Source organism: Cryptomeria japonica, chromosome 5 (assembly GCF_030272615.1).
Source record: "Cryptomeria japonica chromosome 5, Sugi_1.0, whole genome shotgun sequence".
In the NCBI taxonomy this organism is placed as follows: Eukaryota; Viridiplantae; Streptophyta; class Pinopsida; order Cupressales; family Cupressaceae; genus Cryptomeria; species Cryptomeria japonica.
Window position 1 is genome coordinate 187,776,013 of NC_081409.1, and position 18,038 is coordinate 187,794,050.

An 18,038-nucleotide genomic window follows, 5' to 3' on the forward strand; every position below is an offset into this window, starting at 1 on the left:
AGACCGGGTCTTGGCTTCTCTAGCCACGACTTATTAACATTGGTTGCACAAAGTTCAGGCTGATCTTCATAGAGTCTTCTAGTTTCCTCCTTAGTTTTATAGGAAGTCCTGTTGTAGCTCGGAATCTCGAATGCTTCCTGGATAGCTAATTCTCCAAGATGAGCCAAGACTCTTCCACCAGGTGCAACGATTTCTCTTTCTTGGGTATTGTGGTGCATGACACATTCAACCATAAATTCTGCACATCCCTTAGCTGGTGGAAATCCAGCCGCTTGGACGATGCCATTTCTCATCATCCGGTGAGCAATAGGTGTTGGCAAAAATCCATCTAGCCCATACATTCTGTTTCTGAAATCTTTGAAGTCTACGTGCCCGAGGTTGGTGTCTGTGACATTTTTCCATTTGCAATTGATTTTTGATTTCGACTGCAACCCTTTATTGGCAAACTTCATTTGAGCTTTCCTCAAAGGTCCTCCTCTGGTTGTCATCAACTTGCAACAAACATGAAAAATTCATCATTACTTTCTGAGAAAATTTGAAGTTTTTAACTCTGATTTTGGATCTTTTACTTGACAATTTTACTTTCAGCCTGTCAAAATGCTAAATTTCTTGTGAAAAATCAGGACTAAAAATGGAAGAATTTTGTTAAGTGCTTGGTAAATTTCATGAAATAAATGATTAAGACAGAAGAAATCAATCAAAAACATAGATTTTCGAACTTCTGGAATTTACTTGTGACTGGTTTTGACGAAAATCTGCCTTCAACTCTGTAAATTCTGTCTTAAACTCAGAAAAAGCACCTTATTCTTTCTTCCAACACTTGGAAATTTCACTTCCTCTTAAAAAATTCTTCTTCAAAAATTAATCTTTCATAACCTCGAGAGAGAGAAAACTTCTTCACGATCGAACTCCAATCTTCAAACTTGATAATGAATTTGAAAGTGACAAGTTGAATAGATATAGAGTCAGGAAATTTGATTTTTAGAAATCCATGTTTTTTTTTAATTTTTAATTTTTATTGATATTCATCGAACTTGGACTTGTTTTATTCCTCCCAAAATGGCAACTTTCATCTTCCTTTTGAGTGAGTTGGCATAGAATCTTCTAGACTCTTCTCTCAAATTCCAAAACATTTTCTAAGTGTTGATTTGTCTAAGTGTTGATCTTATTTTCCTTTTGAAAATAATTCTAAGTGTTGGAAATTATTCAAAAATATTCTAAGTGTTTGGACTTTATTTTTCTAACTTCTTCAATCTTGATCGATCTTTCAATGGTGGACTTAATGTGCTTCTTGTCAAATTGTCTGTTTCTCTAGCCTTTTTTCTCTTCTCTTGGTGAACTTGGTCTCGTGCTAGGCCGAATTGGTTAACTTGCCATCTTTCTATAGTCATGGTGGACTTTGCACATGTTTAGACATACTAACTTTGTGCCATTTTGCCTTGCTACCTTCAATTTCCCTTAGGCGAACTTTTGAACATATCCTGCCATCCCCTCATTTCTCCTAGGCGGATTTGACTGCTTATTGGCTATCTTTCATACCTTGTTGGGCGGACTTTACCCTCTCGTGGACAAGGCGGACTTTGAGGTTGTTTGGCCATCTTTTTAGCCTTGGCGGACTTTAACGTTCATTGGACATCCTTTCTTGGGCAGGGTGGACTTCAAGATTCATTGGACATTGCATGTTTAGGAGGGCGGACTTCTTGTTGATCAAGCCAACTTCATAGCTGCCTTGGACATTCTTCCAAGTGCCTAGGGCGGACTTTATACATTCATGTGTCATGTCAAATTCATCAAGGCAGACTTCATAGTGTGCTGGCCATTCTTCTCTCTAGTTGAGCGGACTTGGCTGCTGATTGGCCAAGGCAGACTTTACCATTTCCAAGACATTGGTCATTCTCCCTTGGGCAGACTTGGGGCTTCCTATGCCAAGGTGGGGCAGACTTCATACCTTTTGTGCCAATATGCTTGGGCAGACTTCACATCATGTTGGACACATCCAACTTCCCCTTGGGCGGACTTTATGGTTAACATGGCAGGGTTGGGTGGACTTGAAGACTTTTATGCCATGTCCAAACCTTGGGCAAATTTAATAGCAGCCTTGCTAGGGCGTACTTTAAGGCTGATTGGACATATGTTCATGTGCTATCTTCCAACCTCCAAACTTGATTGCCATCTTCAAGTTTGATCTGCCATGTTGATTATCTGGAACATCTAGAACACAAACCCTAGTCTGGAGATTTTACCTTGCTTTTTGCACTTGGGGGCACAATTTTTTGATTTTGAATACATGAATGCTGTTGTCGTGACCTGAGGGACCCAATCTTAGGTCTACTTTCAAAAAAGCAGAAAAAAGCAAAGAAGCAAAAAGCAAGCCAAAAAAGTTGCTTCTCGGATTGGTCCCAAAGTGCCAAAAATCAATAAAGCAAAAAGCAAAAAAGCAAAAAAGCAAAAAAGCAAAAAAAACAAAATTTCTAAAAAATAGGAAGGTTTAGGAATTGACCCTAAGCAATTGTGATCTTCGTCGTTCGGGTCTTCTGAGTGCTTTGGTGATGTCCAGACAATGATCGGGGCATGATTTCTCTATTTGACCTAGATGACCTCTCAAAAATTTAACTCTAAACTCTCAAAAAATGAAGACTTATGAAATTGCAAAGTTAAGACAAAACCTTAAAAAGAAAACAACTGGGGGTCCGCATTTGCAATGGAGCGATGTGTGAAATATGTCACAACAGAGCGGAAATGAGAAACATCAACTTGGGCAGATGCAAGCCTCCCTTGGTTATTAGGGAAAAGATTCAAATGTGATTGGTTTGATGCGTTGGTGCAGGCATGCATGTTCATTTGACTGAATGGGGCACTATAATTCTCCCCACCTTGAATTGAGATGGGTTTAGTTAAGTGCTTTTCTCAAATACTAGGATTTGAACATTTGGAACATCAATTGATCGCGTGTTAGCCTCTCGATGCTCTAGTTGTCTTCGTGCTACCGATTCCCCTACAAGATTGCTTATCATCTCAAATCCCCCCCTTGGAAAGTTGGGAATGGAAGGAGATTTCAATGAATTGATAGCTAGAACTATAACCCCTACTTGCACCTACTATTCGCCGGGGTAGTTTCTCTTGTTTTAGAAACAAGATCAAGTTCTGGTCTTTTCTGGCTTGAACTAGTTGTTATTGCTCTGTATCCTGCTGATGGAAGTAAGTGATTTTATATGTTGGGTGATGGGACAAAAATTACAACATTCGTAGATTTCTGCTTTCAAGGTGGTAGGGTGTGGGGGAATTATAGGTGGAAGGAAGGTTGACTAAGTTCAAGTAGGTAGCCCCCTTGAGGCTAACTTCGACTATTATGTTTGAAACGAGAATAATCCATTGGCATATAGCTTAGAAAGTTAGCCAATTGACCGCCAGGATTGGAATGGGAATTAAAGACCCAACCCGGTTCCCAAACAAAGGGAAGAAAGAATGGATTATTAATTTATTTTAACTATACCCCCAACTATCGTCCTTGGGGTTCCAAAAGCACCATTTATTCTTGAAAGATTGGCTAGAACCCCAACAAATTGTAGTTTGATTTCTTTGTCTCAACTGCCCTACAATCAATCTCATTCTCATTGAATTCTTCCTAGGCCTAGACAAATGACTGCTTATAAAGGTACCATCCTTAACGAAACCTGCTAAATGTCAAGGAGGGAGGGCAGCATAATAATTCCCTCGCACCTGGGGGAGGGTGGGTGGATATGGGATAACTCCATGGGTGGGAGGGAATCATGGATAGTGTTCCCCATCCTGTTTTTATTGAATTGTGTTTTATTGTATTTTGGAGTAAAGCAGCAAGTGTACAGTTTGAAGCTGATAATTGGCTTATTTGTAGACTGTAACATTACACTTATATGCCGGAAACACTGCTAGAGTAATCACTATTTACTTATAGAACAAATACTTATTATTTGTATGCTGTAATATTTTACATTCATATGTGTAAAGCGGAAAATCGCGATCGAACCCTAGTTGTTCTCCCCTCTTCCAACTCCGAGGAGAGAGAAGGGAGGTTCGCTAGGATTCGATGGTTTTCACTTAGGGGAGAGACTTTACATTCAAAAGAGGGGTTGAAACTCATAAGATCCAATCCCACATATTGCAAGATTGGATGCTAAATGAATTTCAAGGGTCAAGACAGCAAGGCTACCCTCTTTTGTAAAGAATATTGATAGAGGAATTAAGCTAAGCATGCATAGAAAGTGACAAAGATTTGCTTATAAACTGAGTTCGGATTATAGGATGAAGCTGCGGACCTGGAATTAGCAGTAAAATGTCGATACGGCGTTGTCCTGCAAATTTGAGCAAAAGTTGTCGGGACGATGGCGTCCGGCGCCACGGTCCTCCGAAAAATCCGCGAAACGAAGGGGGATCTGTTCGTCTCTGCACAAGGATTCCAGATCTTCAATTTCAGCCGCGTACCTGCAACCTACACACAGAAAAGCGAAGACGATTGGGGGGTTAGGGATTAGGGGTTTGCCTTTAGGTCAAACCCCGGTTTTGGAATTAACCAAGAAATGAGCAAGAGCTGTAAATGTAAATGTATGTAAAACAAGTACTAATACCTTGTTCTAAGGATGTTTGTATCCTTATGTGCGAAGGTTTAGATGTTGTATGTTGTATGTTGTAGTAGTATGTGATATGTGATCTCCTCTTCAATGGTTGAATCCTTGTCTTGAATGCAACACTTAGCCTTGAATGGAGACTTGAAATGATCAATTGCTTGAAGGAATGCTTGAATGCTTGAATGGTTGAGTATAGTTTCCACGTTTTTTTACATATATCCTCTTCATCCCAAATGAGAGAGAAAAATGTAGTTTATATACTTGTTATTTAGGGCTGATAGACTGATTTTCTCGACCTTAGGCCGACCAGGAAAGTTAATTTCCAAATTGCAAACAAAAAGACCCGAGACCCCTTAGGAGACCGGGCCCAAAATAGGACCCAGGGACCAGGGCGCTGGGCGCCCTGGTCCTGAAGGACCAGGGCGCTGGGCGCTCTGGTCCCACCTCCCGGGACAGCAGAAGGACCAGGGCGCTGGGCGCTCTGGTCCCACCTCCCGGGACAGCAGGGTGCAAGGAGGTTCAGGCCAGGGTGCTTGAAAAATGCAGTTTTTAGTGTCGTGAGCAAGTTTCGGGGTCTCCATTCAGGTTGCGTGTTGCGTCGCCATCGTGAAGACCGAAATGCAGTCGAAATTGCAAGTGTCGCAATTTTAGGACGCTACATTTAGCCCCCACTTTAGCGGGAGTATGTATGCTCATACTTCCGGTAAAGTACAAGGAAACAATATTGAAAGACTTTCACCACGTCAAGGAGGCAAGATACACCAAGCCCCCAGTGGACTAAGGATCTTACGACTTCGATTGACAAAGTAAAAGGGAAGATCACGAGGAAGAACCATGACTGTCAGTAGTAAGGTTCCCTCACTATGAGTCATGCAAGAAAGATATCAAAAATTCTCAAGGCAAGGTTAAATTTGTCAAGAAATTTTCAGGTATCTTGAAAAGATATGAACGGGATGTATGCCCCCCTACGTTAAAGCGATCGCACACGCCTCACCGGGGGTGATTGTTTTAACGTAGTGATACACATAAGAAATGAGAAAGGAAAGGAGCACATTATCGCAAGGATTTAGCCCCCAAGTGTGAGATAAACCCAAGGATAATAGACACAAAACACAAAGCACGAGGTGACTTCGCTTTCCTTGGGGTCAGTATGCTGTATGATAATTCATGTATATATATCATATGTATGTATGCATAATTGTTCTTCATTCCCCAATCAAGGAAGGTCACCTAGAAGAAGGGAACACATGTGTCTTTTGAGTCAACATGAGAGAGATCAAGAGATCTCAATGCTTTGCATCGCCCTCAAGTAGACAACACTAAGGACAACAAATAGAAGAATGAGAATAACATATAGAAGAAGTAACGAAAGAGAGGAGGAGAGAATCTGCTATGTAATGAAACTAGTCTAGCACGTCATCTAGCCCCCGATCTTGCTGATCAATGTTTCGGGAAGGCAGGGAACACGCTAGAGGAGGAACATCCAACACAACAGATGGAGCTATCACAAGATCCAAACAAGGGCTATGTTCATGTTCCGAGCCACATTGTTCTTGTCTAGGAGCTAGGATAAGTGCTTTAGAAAATTCATTAGATAAATGGTTATCAACATCAACAAGTTCATATTCACTATCAGAAGCAAGAGGAGTAACATTTTCATCATGAATAACATTTTCATCCATATCATCATCAAGATTTATAAAAATAGGATCTTTAACTCGCACCGGATCAAGACCATCATGCACCTTATGTTTAGGAGATTTAGGCTCAATGTCCGGCTGAGGAGAAAATGGAATAATGCTTGTTGAAGGTGTTTTTGGAGATTGCAAAGTTTGAGCTCTAAGACGACGCTTTCGCCGGCGTTCACGTGCAGAACGATTACGTCTAGTCTTAGTAGGAAGTTGAGAAGATTGAGGAGGAGGAATGTTCTCATCCTTAGCACTTGGGTGTTTAGGTTGTGGTCTCTTAGGCTGGATAATAGGAGAAGAAGAAGGTCTCTTCTCTCTATAGAAGGAAGGAGGAGGAACTGCTCCATATAAAGGAGGAATATTTGGTTTAAGAAGGAGACCAAGTCCATCATGACGAGGAGGGATAGGTCTACTTTTAGAAGGTTTATTAGGCATAGACATAGTCACATCCATAGGGATGGGTTGGGAATCTTCTTGAGGAAAGACATTAGTTTTATCTTTCAAAGGAAGAACTTCCTTCTTAAGAATGATAGGAATATCAAGTTTAGGTGTTCTAGGTTCACTTAGAGATAGGATCATATCTGTTTTCCACTTTTGATAAGATTTGAAAAGATGATCACTTCGCGGAGGAAGAGATTGGAATTGTTTAGGCCAAAAGTAATCAAGAGGAACACTAGAAGTTCTTTCAGCTGGTTTAAAGAGACTATGATTGACAGTAACAACTTCACCATTATGGGGAAATTTCAAACATTTGTGAATAGGAGAAGCAATAGCTTTCATGGAAGATAGCCAAGGATAGCCAAGCTTCACACGAAATTGTTCGGAAGATGGAATAATAGCAAAGTTCACATCAAGGGATTTGTTATGGACCTCAATAGGCAATGTAATAGAACCAATTGCAGGAGAAGAAAATGCATCAAATAGTTTCACAATCACATCTGTTTTGTCATATATCACTTGATTCAATTGCAAAGTAAAAAGGAATTCTTTAGTAATAACATTAACCATGCACGAAGGATCAATAAGCACTCCACGGCAAGGTGTATTCTTGACTTTTGCAACTATGTATAAAGGACCATCAGGTGCCCTAATGGTTTCACTGGAATCAAATGTGATGGAAGGTTCTTTAGGGATTTCTTGCTGCTCTACAAAGTTAATCACATTCGGAGTCATAGACACAAGACCATCAGATGAGAGAGAGGAATCATTAGCCTCAATTGCATTAGAGGTATGAGAAGGCAATGGATCAGTGAAAATCTGAAGATTTTGGTTAGGAGGAGCTACAGATGTGTTGCCTTTATCATTCACTCCAGAAACAGAGATAGTATTGTTATCAATCAAATCTTGAATTTTACCCTTTAAAGAAAAACATTTTTCAGTATCATGCCCAGGCTGACGATGAAATTGACAAAAAGATTTGTTATCAAAATAAGGTGAAGTAATCTTTGCAGGATCAATTTGTCTTATAGGAGGAAGAGTAAGCACATTTTGTTCCAATAACTTATTCATAATACTATGCAATGATTCATTCAAAGGAGTATACTTTCTTTCTTTCTTGAAAAATTTAGAAATAGGAGGCACACCTGATGCTGCATTCACATTGTTGTTGATGATGTTTTCATTGAATTTGATGGAATCTCTGTTCGGTTTAAACTTCCCAAATGGTTGTTGACTGCTATCACCCTTATCACTTGGAGCCATAGGATGTGATTGTTCCATTTGACTCACAGTCAGTTGATAATTGTGAAGAGTGGCACACAACTGTTGGAAAGAAGTAAACTCAGAAAACAGAAGTTTGTCTCGAATATCTTTTTGTAAATTAGAAATAAAGATTCTTTGAATATCATTGTCAGGCACTGGAAAAGAAATTTGAGCATACAAATGCTTATATCTACCAATGAAATCAGTCACTTTTTCTTTAACACCTTGTTTACAATGCATTAAATCAATCAAAGTAACTTTAGGACTTATATTGTTTTGAAATTGTTGAATGAAAGCATTTGCAAGTTGTTCGAAAGAAGTAATAGAATAGGAAGGCAACGAGCAATACCATTGTAGGGCTTTGTCTCTTAATGTTCTAGTGAACAGTTTTGCAAGCAACCTTTGGTCATAAGCAAAATCAGTACAAATTGTTTGAAAAGTCTTAACATGTGTTAGAGGATCTCCTTTACCATTATAAAGTTCCAAATGCGGGATTTCAACATGTTTAGGGGGAATAGCTCGAACAATGTCAAGAGAAAGTGGGCTCGCAACGTCAAATGTGGGCACACTAAACTTAGATTGATTCATAGAGGCAATTTGTTGCTGTAAAGAAGAGACAGTTTGTGCAAGATTGTTAATGGTCGCTTCAGTCGAAGAATTCATATTAGATGTGTTAGATTGAGATGGAGGTGTTATGTTATTGAAAGAAGGTAAAGAGTAAGGTGGTGGGACTCTATGATAATTAGTCATAGGAGATGATTGAACAGGAGGAACACTACAAGGAGGAATGGAATGGTTAAATGAATTGCCCCCTTGCGTCATGTTCATTTGTGAAGATGTAATAGGAACACTCATTGAAGGAATGAGTGAAGAAGTCGGATTGAATGAAGGAAGAGGGTTAATTGAAGAAGAAGGGTTGCCCCCATGACTGGTGATCATAGGAGGAATGTCTTGTGTAGAAGTAGCCATTATGTTTGACGTAAAGGTAGGTATGCTAGCAATAGAAGTCATCAAAGGAATAGAATGATTGACTTGAGTAGGAGGTTGTGTATAACCCAAATTTTCAGCACAACTCTTCATAGGCATCACATTCGAATCCACGATGTGTGCAATACCACGCAAAATATCAATTCCATTCTTATCACTTTGAAGCATACGTTTTAGACCCTCGATTAAAGGAAGAGCTTGACTATCAGGGTATTCTTGAGACATCCATTGTCGAAAATCGTCAAATTGGTTATCCAATTTTGAAAGTTGTTCTACAGAAACCTCATGGAGAGCTTCTTCATCATTAGGAGGATTAGAGGAATTACCCATGTCCTCGTTAAAAAGGCTATTCAAATTAGGTTCCATCTCCTCAGTAGTTAAACCTCGGAAAGACTTAATTCTACGGCTTCGTCTAACGGGAATAGTGTAAGTAGGGCTTATTGTTGTAAAACTCATGCACTAGCAAGAGAGAGAAGATTTTGAATTTAGAGGTAGCAATTTTCAGTAAAACCAGCGAATCTTCTGGATTTAAGCTGTTAAATGCAATCACGACAGTCTCCCGAAATTTCGGAAAAAATGTCCGGGACCGTGGCGCCCGGAGTGCAACACGGTCCTTGCAACTTTTTTCGAAATTTGCAGGGATGAAAGGTATGATGATTTTAGAGCTAATCTGAAAAAATTGAGTGATTTTACGATCTGTAGATAGGCCAAATTAAAGCTGCAATCTCGAAATTGAACCCTACCAAGATTGTCGAAAAATGCAAAATTTGAATTTTTGAAAAAGAGAGGGAAACTGAAATTTTGAATTTTATGATTTTAGAGGGAATGTCAAGAGCAATGCAAATTTTGAAATTTGAAAATTGACTTAATTTCACACAAAATTCAATTTTGAAAGCGGAAATCAAAGTTGTTGTAATTAAGCACTTAATTTCAAAAGTCACAAATTGCAAGAATTTGAATAAAGCACTGAAATTTTTAATGAATAATAACACACTTTTCAGATTTAGGACAGTAAAAACACAATTCTGACACAAAATTTCAATTTCAATGATTTTTAAATGTTTAGAAGCCTTAATCCAAGCAATCACAAGACCAACTTTGACTGTAATTTTGAAGGTGTTATAATTGATAAAATCAGCCAAAATTCTGAATTTTAGCAGAAAAACACAGTAAGATCTCGCTCCCGAAATTTCGGAAAAAATGTCGGGGACGATGGCGCTCGGCGCCACGGTCCTCGCAACTTTTTTCCAAATTTTCAGGGATGAAAGATGTTGTGATTTTATTGCGGAATCCAAAGTTACAGCTGATTTGGAGATGTTTTGATCAGTGAAATTGTCGGACAAAGGTTGAATCAAGAGGGTTTCAAAAATTAGGGTTTTGACACTTAACCACTTAATTTTCAGAATTAAAGCACAAATATGAATTGAAAATTTGTAATAGAAGGGCAGATCTGAAACAGGCATTAACATTTAGACATTTCGCAAGTTCAATTACTAAAAGGAAAAATTTAGGGTTTTTATGCAATCACCTCTAAAATTTTGCAAAAGATCAAACATGGAAATGTAATCAATTTTTTCAGATCTAAGCATGAAAAATCAGAAAGGATGTTCACGTTGGGTTCACCAAAATGTAAAGCGGAAAATCGCGATCGAACCCTAGTTGTTCTCCCCTCTTCCAACTCCGAGGAGAGAGAAGGGAGGTTCGCTAGGATTCGATGGTTTTCACTTAGGGGAGAGACTTTACATTCAAAAGAGGGGTTGAAACTCATAAGATCCAATCCCACATAATGCAAGATTGGATGCTAAATGAATTTCAAGGGTCAAGACAACAAGGCTACCCTCTTTTGTAAAGAATGTTGATAGAGGAATTAAGCTAAGCATGCATAGAAAGTGACAAAGATTTGCTTATAAATTGAGTTCGGATTATAGGATGAAGCTGCGGACCTGGAATTAGCAGTAAAATGTCGATACGGCGCTGTCCTGCAAATTTGAGCAAAAGTTGTCGGGACGATGGCGCCCGGCGCCACGGTCCTCCGAAAAATCCGCGAAACGAAGGGGGATCTGTTCGTCTCTGCACAAGGATTCCAGATCTTCAATTTCAGCCGCGTACCTGCAACCTACACACAGAAAAGCGAAGACGATTGGGGGGTTAGGGATTAGGGGTTTGCCTTTAGGTCAAACCCCGGTTTTGGAATTAACCAAGAAATGAGCAAGAGCTGTAAATGTAAATGTATGTAAAACAAGTACTAATACCTTGTTCTAAGGATGTTTGTATCCTTATGTGCGAAGGTTTAGATGTTGTATGTTGTATGTTGTAGTAGTATGTGATATGTGATCTCCTCTTCAATGGTTGAATCCTTGTCTTGAATGCAACACTTAGCCTTGAATGGAGACTTGAAATGATCAATTGCTTGAAGGAATGCTTGAATGCTTGAATGGTTGAGTATAGTTTCCACGTTTTTTTACATATATCCTCTTCATCCCAAATGAGAGAGAAAAATGTAGTTTATATACTTGTTATTTAGGGCTGATAGACTGATTTTCCCGACCTTAGGCCGACCAGGAAAGTTAATTTCCAAATTGCAAACAAAAAGACCCGAGACCCCTTAGGAGACCGGGCCCAAAATAGGACCCAGGGACCAGGGCGCTGGGCGCCCTGGTCCTGAAGGACCAGGGCGCTGGGCGCTCTGGTCCCACCTCCCGGGACAGCAGGGTGCAAGGAGGTTCAGGCTAGGGTGCTTGAAAAATGCAGTTTTCAGTGTCGTGAGCAAGTTTCGGGGTCTCCATTCAGGTTGCATGTTGCGTGTTGCGTCGCCATCGTGAAGACCGAAATGCAGTCGAAATTGCAAGTGTCGCAATTTTAGGACGCTACAATATGCTGCAAGCATTTGCAGAATAATTACTGTTTACTTATATAAATAAGTTACTATTTACTTATATAAATAAGCTCAGAGTGATATTTGGCTGATTTGCAGTTGATAAAATATTGGAAGCTCTGAAATTATACAAGGTTAACTTCATATTTTGGCATATTAAATCTTATCAAGTTGCAGTCCTGCTTGCATATAACATTTAAAAGCATTTGGAAGGTATAGAAGTTGGAATAAATTAAACAATTAGGGGAATTCTGTGTTAAATTGGGACTTTGGAGAGAAGCTCTAACTGTCCTATGAGCCTGCTAAGGATAGAATTGCATTTACGCTAGTATGAAAAATTTGTGGGATATCTTGACTGCAAATGGGTTGGAAGTTTTAGGTATTTTAAATTTTAGATAGTAGGAACTTGCTCCTTGATAAGTTGGTAGAATGTTTCCCTCAGTTAATTGCTCATATTTTGAAGGTCTGTGCTGATTACTTACGTGGAAGGTGTGAGCGGAATTCTTGTCGATACTTCCATGCTCCAGATCATTTAAGGTCTCGCATTAAAGATGTAAGCACTCCATTTCATTGTTCTTTTACACTAAATATATTCTGAATTGATCATGTTTTTAACTTAAAAACATGAAATGTTATTCTAGTTATGCAGGGTATTAGAATTTGTTCTTACCTTCAAAATTTGATCATATTCAGGTGCCCATTGAACCTGCAGCTACATTCAATTCTGTCCAATATAATTTGGGCATGGATATTCAGATGCCTGTTGAATCTGCAGCTACGTTCAATTCTGTCCAATATAATATGGGCATGGATATTCAGATGCCCGTTGAACCTGCAGCTACGTTTGATCCTGTCCAATATAATTTGGGCATGGATACTCCTTATGCATTTCATCCAAGTGCTTATGATGAGCAGGTCTATTTCAATTTTGAATCAGTTAAGGCTTAAATGAACTTGTGTTTATATACAAATGCTAATGACATTGATGCAAGGAAGTGGTAACATTTTATTTTCCCAATCTAAAAGCTTTTAGGTGATACGTATCAAACTGACAAATTCGAAGGAATGGTGAAAGCTTATGATAATCTGCAGAATATAATGAACACTATAGTATTTATTAAAGTAGAAAATGCATTGGGACAGTGTTATGTTTATTTTGGTGGTGAATGGTAAAATATTAACTCTGTTTATGACATGCAATTTCCATCTTCATATCTAGTCTGTAAAACGAATGAAGACCAGAGACAATGCTGATGATTACATCCCAAGAGGACTGGTTTCTCAGGTGAGAAATTTCACGTGTTTGAATCTCCTAGAAGTTGTTTGAATTGCTAATTGTAACTTTCTTTTGACAGGTATTTTTCTAGTTTTATTTGGGTTTATACCAATTTGGTTTTTGATATGTGCGGTCCTCATTTGCAGCAATATGAGGCCCCAGTTTTTCAAGTTCCAGCAATTGGTGGTCCACAATTGGTGCCACCTCCAGTTTTGCGATTTTCAGAGTCAGCTGGTAAATAAATTGTTCTTCCCATCAATTATAAGTGATATTTGGAAAACTTATTTAATTTTGATGGAAAGTTTTTTAATATGAAGTTTTTAAATTTAAAGTTTTAACCAAGTTGAGGGTGAATGGCATTTACTATTTTGAGCTTCAGACAAATACTTAAAACTTTACTGGTGGGAGCATTAAGTAAATATATGAGTCATTTTGAGGAGTTATTATGAAGATTAAGATGGTTGTATTTAAGAGGTAATGGGGTAGTAGCAACACAAACACCCTAGATACAGGGGCTTGCTGTTCAGTGATGGGCTGTTTAAAAAATAGAAACATATCTATTCAACTTAGTGAAGTTGAGACTTAATCAAGCTAGTAGGAATTTATTTGCATGGAGGGCCAATTTAGTATGTTACTTGATTTCTTTCTTGAAGCACTTCCAATTGATTTTTTTATTTGGTGCCCTTTCTTGAGGGACACCCACTTCCATACAAGCTATTATACTCTATGCCTGAATGACAACAAAAATTATATGTAAAGGCCTTCTCTAGAATGGTATAGTGTTTAAAATAGCCTCACATGCATTCAAGTCATTCAATGTAACAAGCATAAACTAGTATCTAAAAATTTGCAACATAGAAACTGAAAATTTGAAACTTGAGAATCTAGATAACTTTTTTTTTTATTTGAAATATAAAGAAGGAAATTAAACTAGAAAAATGTATGACACTTGCTCAAGATTGATTTGCATAAGTATAACATAGTACAAAACATAAATAAAAGCTTAAGAGAGGTTTAGTTTTTACATCTTCTGGATTTCATCCTGAACTTCTAATCTTTTCAAAGCTGAAAGAGGGAAAGTATCATCAGAGCGCTTTTCTGCCCAATCACGGATTTGCTAGTCCCTCATACCACTTCAAACTGTAAAGGCCTGCCCCTTCGCAGGGAACTAATAGATGTTGGATCTAATGCCATCTAAGATCGGTGTTTGACCCTACACAATCCCTAGTCGATCACACACCATAGGCTACTCCTAACTAATATGACCTCAAATTGGGTTGCATATCTGGACCAAATGAACTGACTGACGCTTACATTTTTTGGCATCACCTTGGCCAAAGGTTTTTAACTTTTTATAAGTTGCAACATGTCAATGTTTGTAGTCATTGTTCATCACCCTACTCGGCTAGATTCAAACAAGTGAAGGTTTACAAGCCATCATGTCTGTCTCTTATGCTAGCTGCATACTGACCCTTTTGAGGCTTCTTGACTTATTCATATGTCTAAACTTAAGGAAGTATATTGGATGGGGTAAGCTCATAATTAATATTCATCCATTCGGAATCACATTTCATTTATTAGATCTCTTGGTTGATTTTAGTACTGAATCTATACTTGTGCTCACGAGTTAGCATCCTGCTCTCAATCTGACAACTATACTGAATTATCTATTCCTTATAGTTGTGTTTCAAATTCCATTTCAGGATAAGGTAATTTCTGTTACAGCAATTAAGATAATTACAATTTGCAACAACCATATATCCCAATACTGTTGGTAAGTGATACGTAACCAATCATTGGCCACTGTAACTGGTATTTATGGTTAAGTTGCATACTAGTCTAACTTCTCATTGCTGTTCTGTTTTCTACCATGAGCATAGCATGCAATGGTAATGTTTAATGTTTCTATGTTTTTCATTTAACAATGATATGTTTTGTCTCTGTTTTTGGCTTCCTCTATAAGCTGTAGTATTCTCTCAGCAAAGGATGTTCAATGTTCTCATCATAATTTAACATGACATTTATTCCTATAAAGACAGCGAGATAATGCACCACCTTGAACTCTTTTAAGCTTTTGGGTATATAAATACGTTTCTCCTTTCTAACATGAACTTGCTATATAAGCCATAATGGCTATATTCATTATATTAATTTAATATTCCTAACTCACGTTTTTGTAACTTTCATCTAGGAAGAGATGCAGAGCATATCAAGCAAAAGAAGGAACATTTTTCTTATATTTGCTATGCCATTACATTATGAAATTCTTACAAGTAGAATAAAAACCCAAGTATGTGACCTGGTGGTGTTATTTAGCAGATTTAAATGTAAATTCCTTCTTGGCTGAAGAGCTACATCTCCTTCCTTGTCAATTGGCTATGGAAAAATTATGCTAGCCTTTTAAAATTTCTTTCATTGAAGCTTAAGCTCAGAGCTTCTTTAGCAAATTAATATTCTTATCGAAATGTTTTCCAACAGGAAAATGATGGATTCAAAAATAATACTCTCCTTCGTATTATATCCACGGATTTCAAATTTCCTCCCATTTTAATTAATGAAATCGGTTATCTGTTTTTCGATTGTTTTAAGCCAATTTCAGTTTCATTTGATTGAATTTCATTTCATATAGCTATATTCCCATTCCCTCACTACTTGAAGGCGGTGATAATAAATTTGTTTTATAAAAAATACCAACTTAAGTCTCTTTCTCATCGGTTAAGAGCCGATGGCTCTTATTATATTCACCTTTGAATTTTATTCCAAAAATTCAAGGTTTGATATTAATCAAACTTATTTAGCATGGAGCAAGGTCCACTTAAATCGTTTTAAAGTCTATAAAGCCATACATACATGTTAATGTGTGAAAAGAATTAGTGTCTTTACTATATATATTGGTATATATGGGTACGTATATGTGTGCTTACTATTGACCAGAAATACACACATATATTTTCACAATATTCACACGTAATCATGTATGTATTCATTTTGTCATAAGAATCATTTAGAGATAAAATAAAAGAATCTCAATTATTTGTTCGAATGTTTTAGATTATAATCTGTTTAAAAAAAAGAACATAATCTATAAGAAGGATGAAACAATCCTAACTACTTGACTGACCACAAGGGTTTACAGGGATAAACATTGAGTTGATGGAATCAAACCCTAACTCATCTCAACAAGGCTAAAACTTACAGGTTAGGGTTCTAGATGGCATAGATCCTTCTTCTATTACCTCCCGTCCTTGATGATACTTTCCCTCCCTTCTCGGAGGATGACGATTTCCTGCATCCACTAGGTTAAAACCATGTAGTTAGTCCAAAATCTTATCATAACTTTTAATATTTACGTATATGATAAAAATTAACTCATATATCATAATGATTTAAAACCAAAATCATTAACATGTGCATTGCGAATCACCATTCTACAATATAAAGCAACCAATATCAATGTATTTAAACATTATCAAAATATTAGAGCACAAGTGGGATGTAACAAAGTTGTTACTGAATAAAGGCAGTAGCAATTTGTTCGTGGAGGGAGGCACATTGATGTGCATATTGGATACTCCTTCTTATGGACATTTCACTTCTGTTTGTGAGATAAACATGCCCATTTCTGAGTCAAGTTATTCAGCTTTTGCATCAGGTTGTTGAATGTTTTCATTGACTTAAGAGTTCAGCTATTACATTAGTTCCCTTTTTCATTGCCAGAAGAGTTTTGTGGCCAAGCATTAGCATGCATAGGAATGTCAGTAAATGCAAGCATATTATAATATCTTTATTTAGGTATAATTTGTTTTGTATGTTATTCACTATTCATTAACCTGATGGAAATGTGCTGTGATAAAAGAAACATAAATTGCTTGCTTGAGGGAGGAAGTTTCAATATGTACACATTTTCAGTAACCACGCTTCCCATGTTTAACTCTCAACTTCATGAACGTGTAGTTGTTAAAATTCTATTCTTTCCTCTATGCAATTTGCAATGATGAAAGTGCAAGGATGTATCCTTACCCTTCAAATATAATTCAAGCATATTACACTCTAAAGATATCATTCTTTTATGGGGATGTGTGTTGGTGACTCCACAACTAGCATCCATTAATGGTTTATAGAAACGTACATGATCAGATAAACAAGATGATAGGAACCAACAAAGCTTGGTTCTTTACATCAACTTATGTGAAGATGAAATAGGTTTTAGTATTTACTATGTGGATTCGAGACATCAATAACTCATGCAGCCATATTGTATGGTAATACTACAGTAATCTCAAATTCTATAAGTTTATAGTACTTTCTTACTCAAGTTGCACAGGTATCCTTTTATGTTTTCAACCTGAGAATTTTTAAAATTATTATAACAAAATCGAAGAACACAATATGACTCTAGTTACAATGTATGAGACACCCGTATGGCTTGTGGACTTGAGCACTCTAGAAATAATGACGAGAAAAGTTTTAGCTGCAAAATGTGGAGACACATTGTTAATTATATAAAAACTGCATGAATATTTTTCATCATATATCAAATTTGAATAACCATATATTTCAAATCTCTTTAAAAGTCAGAACATATGAAACATAAGTGTTGATGAAGCTAAACATCAGTGCAAACTTTTGAAATTCAATGCTTGGTTGAAAGCATAGTTCCAATGTGTCAGGAAGTATAATTCATTTTGATTAATGTATGTTTAATATAGCAGTATTTTTCTATGGTAGGAAAGCTATGTGATGAGGTGTGCATACATGCAAGTAGTTTGCTCTATTGAGAATTCAAGTATAACCTGCAAACAAAGTAAACTGCTTGTGTTTGGCTTTGAATTTAATGACAATAAAATTCAGAAGATGTTTGTCAGTGCACGATAAAAGAAAGCTACTTAGGCACTAGATTTGACAAA

At 37.4% G+C, this 18,038-nt stretch overlaps 1 protein-coding gene across 4 annotated transcripts in view; it reads left to right on the top strand.

The window, feature by feature from the left end:
- The window catches only part of LOC131060886 (zinc finger CCCH domain-containing protein 28), a 96,893-nt gene that overhangs the window by 64,645 nt on the left and 14,210 nt on the right, over positions 1-18,038 (top strand). For 3 of the 4 annotated variants that reach the window (XM_057994310.2, XM_057994309.2, XM_057994312.2), the window contains exons 6-9: positions 12,319-12,408; positions 12,549-12,791; positions 13,075-13,140; positions 13,278-13,365. In XM_057994310.2, coding sequence (XP_057850293.2) covers positions 12,319-12,408; positions 12,549-12,791; positions 13,075-13,140; positions 13,278-13,365 — 487 coding nt within the window. The remainder of the gene's footprint in view (positions 1-12,318; positions 12,409-12,548; positions 12,792-13,074; positions 13,141-13,277; positions 13,366-18,038) is intronic. The other variant, XM_057994313.2, reaches the window with a different exon arrangement.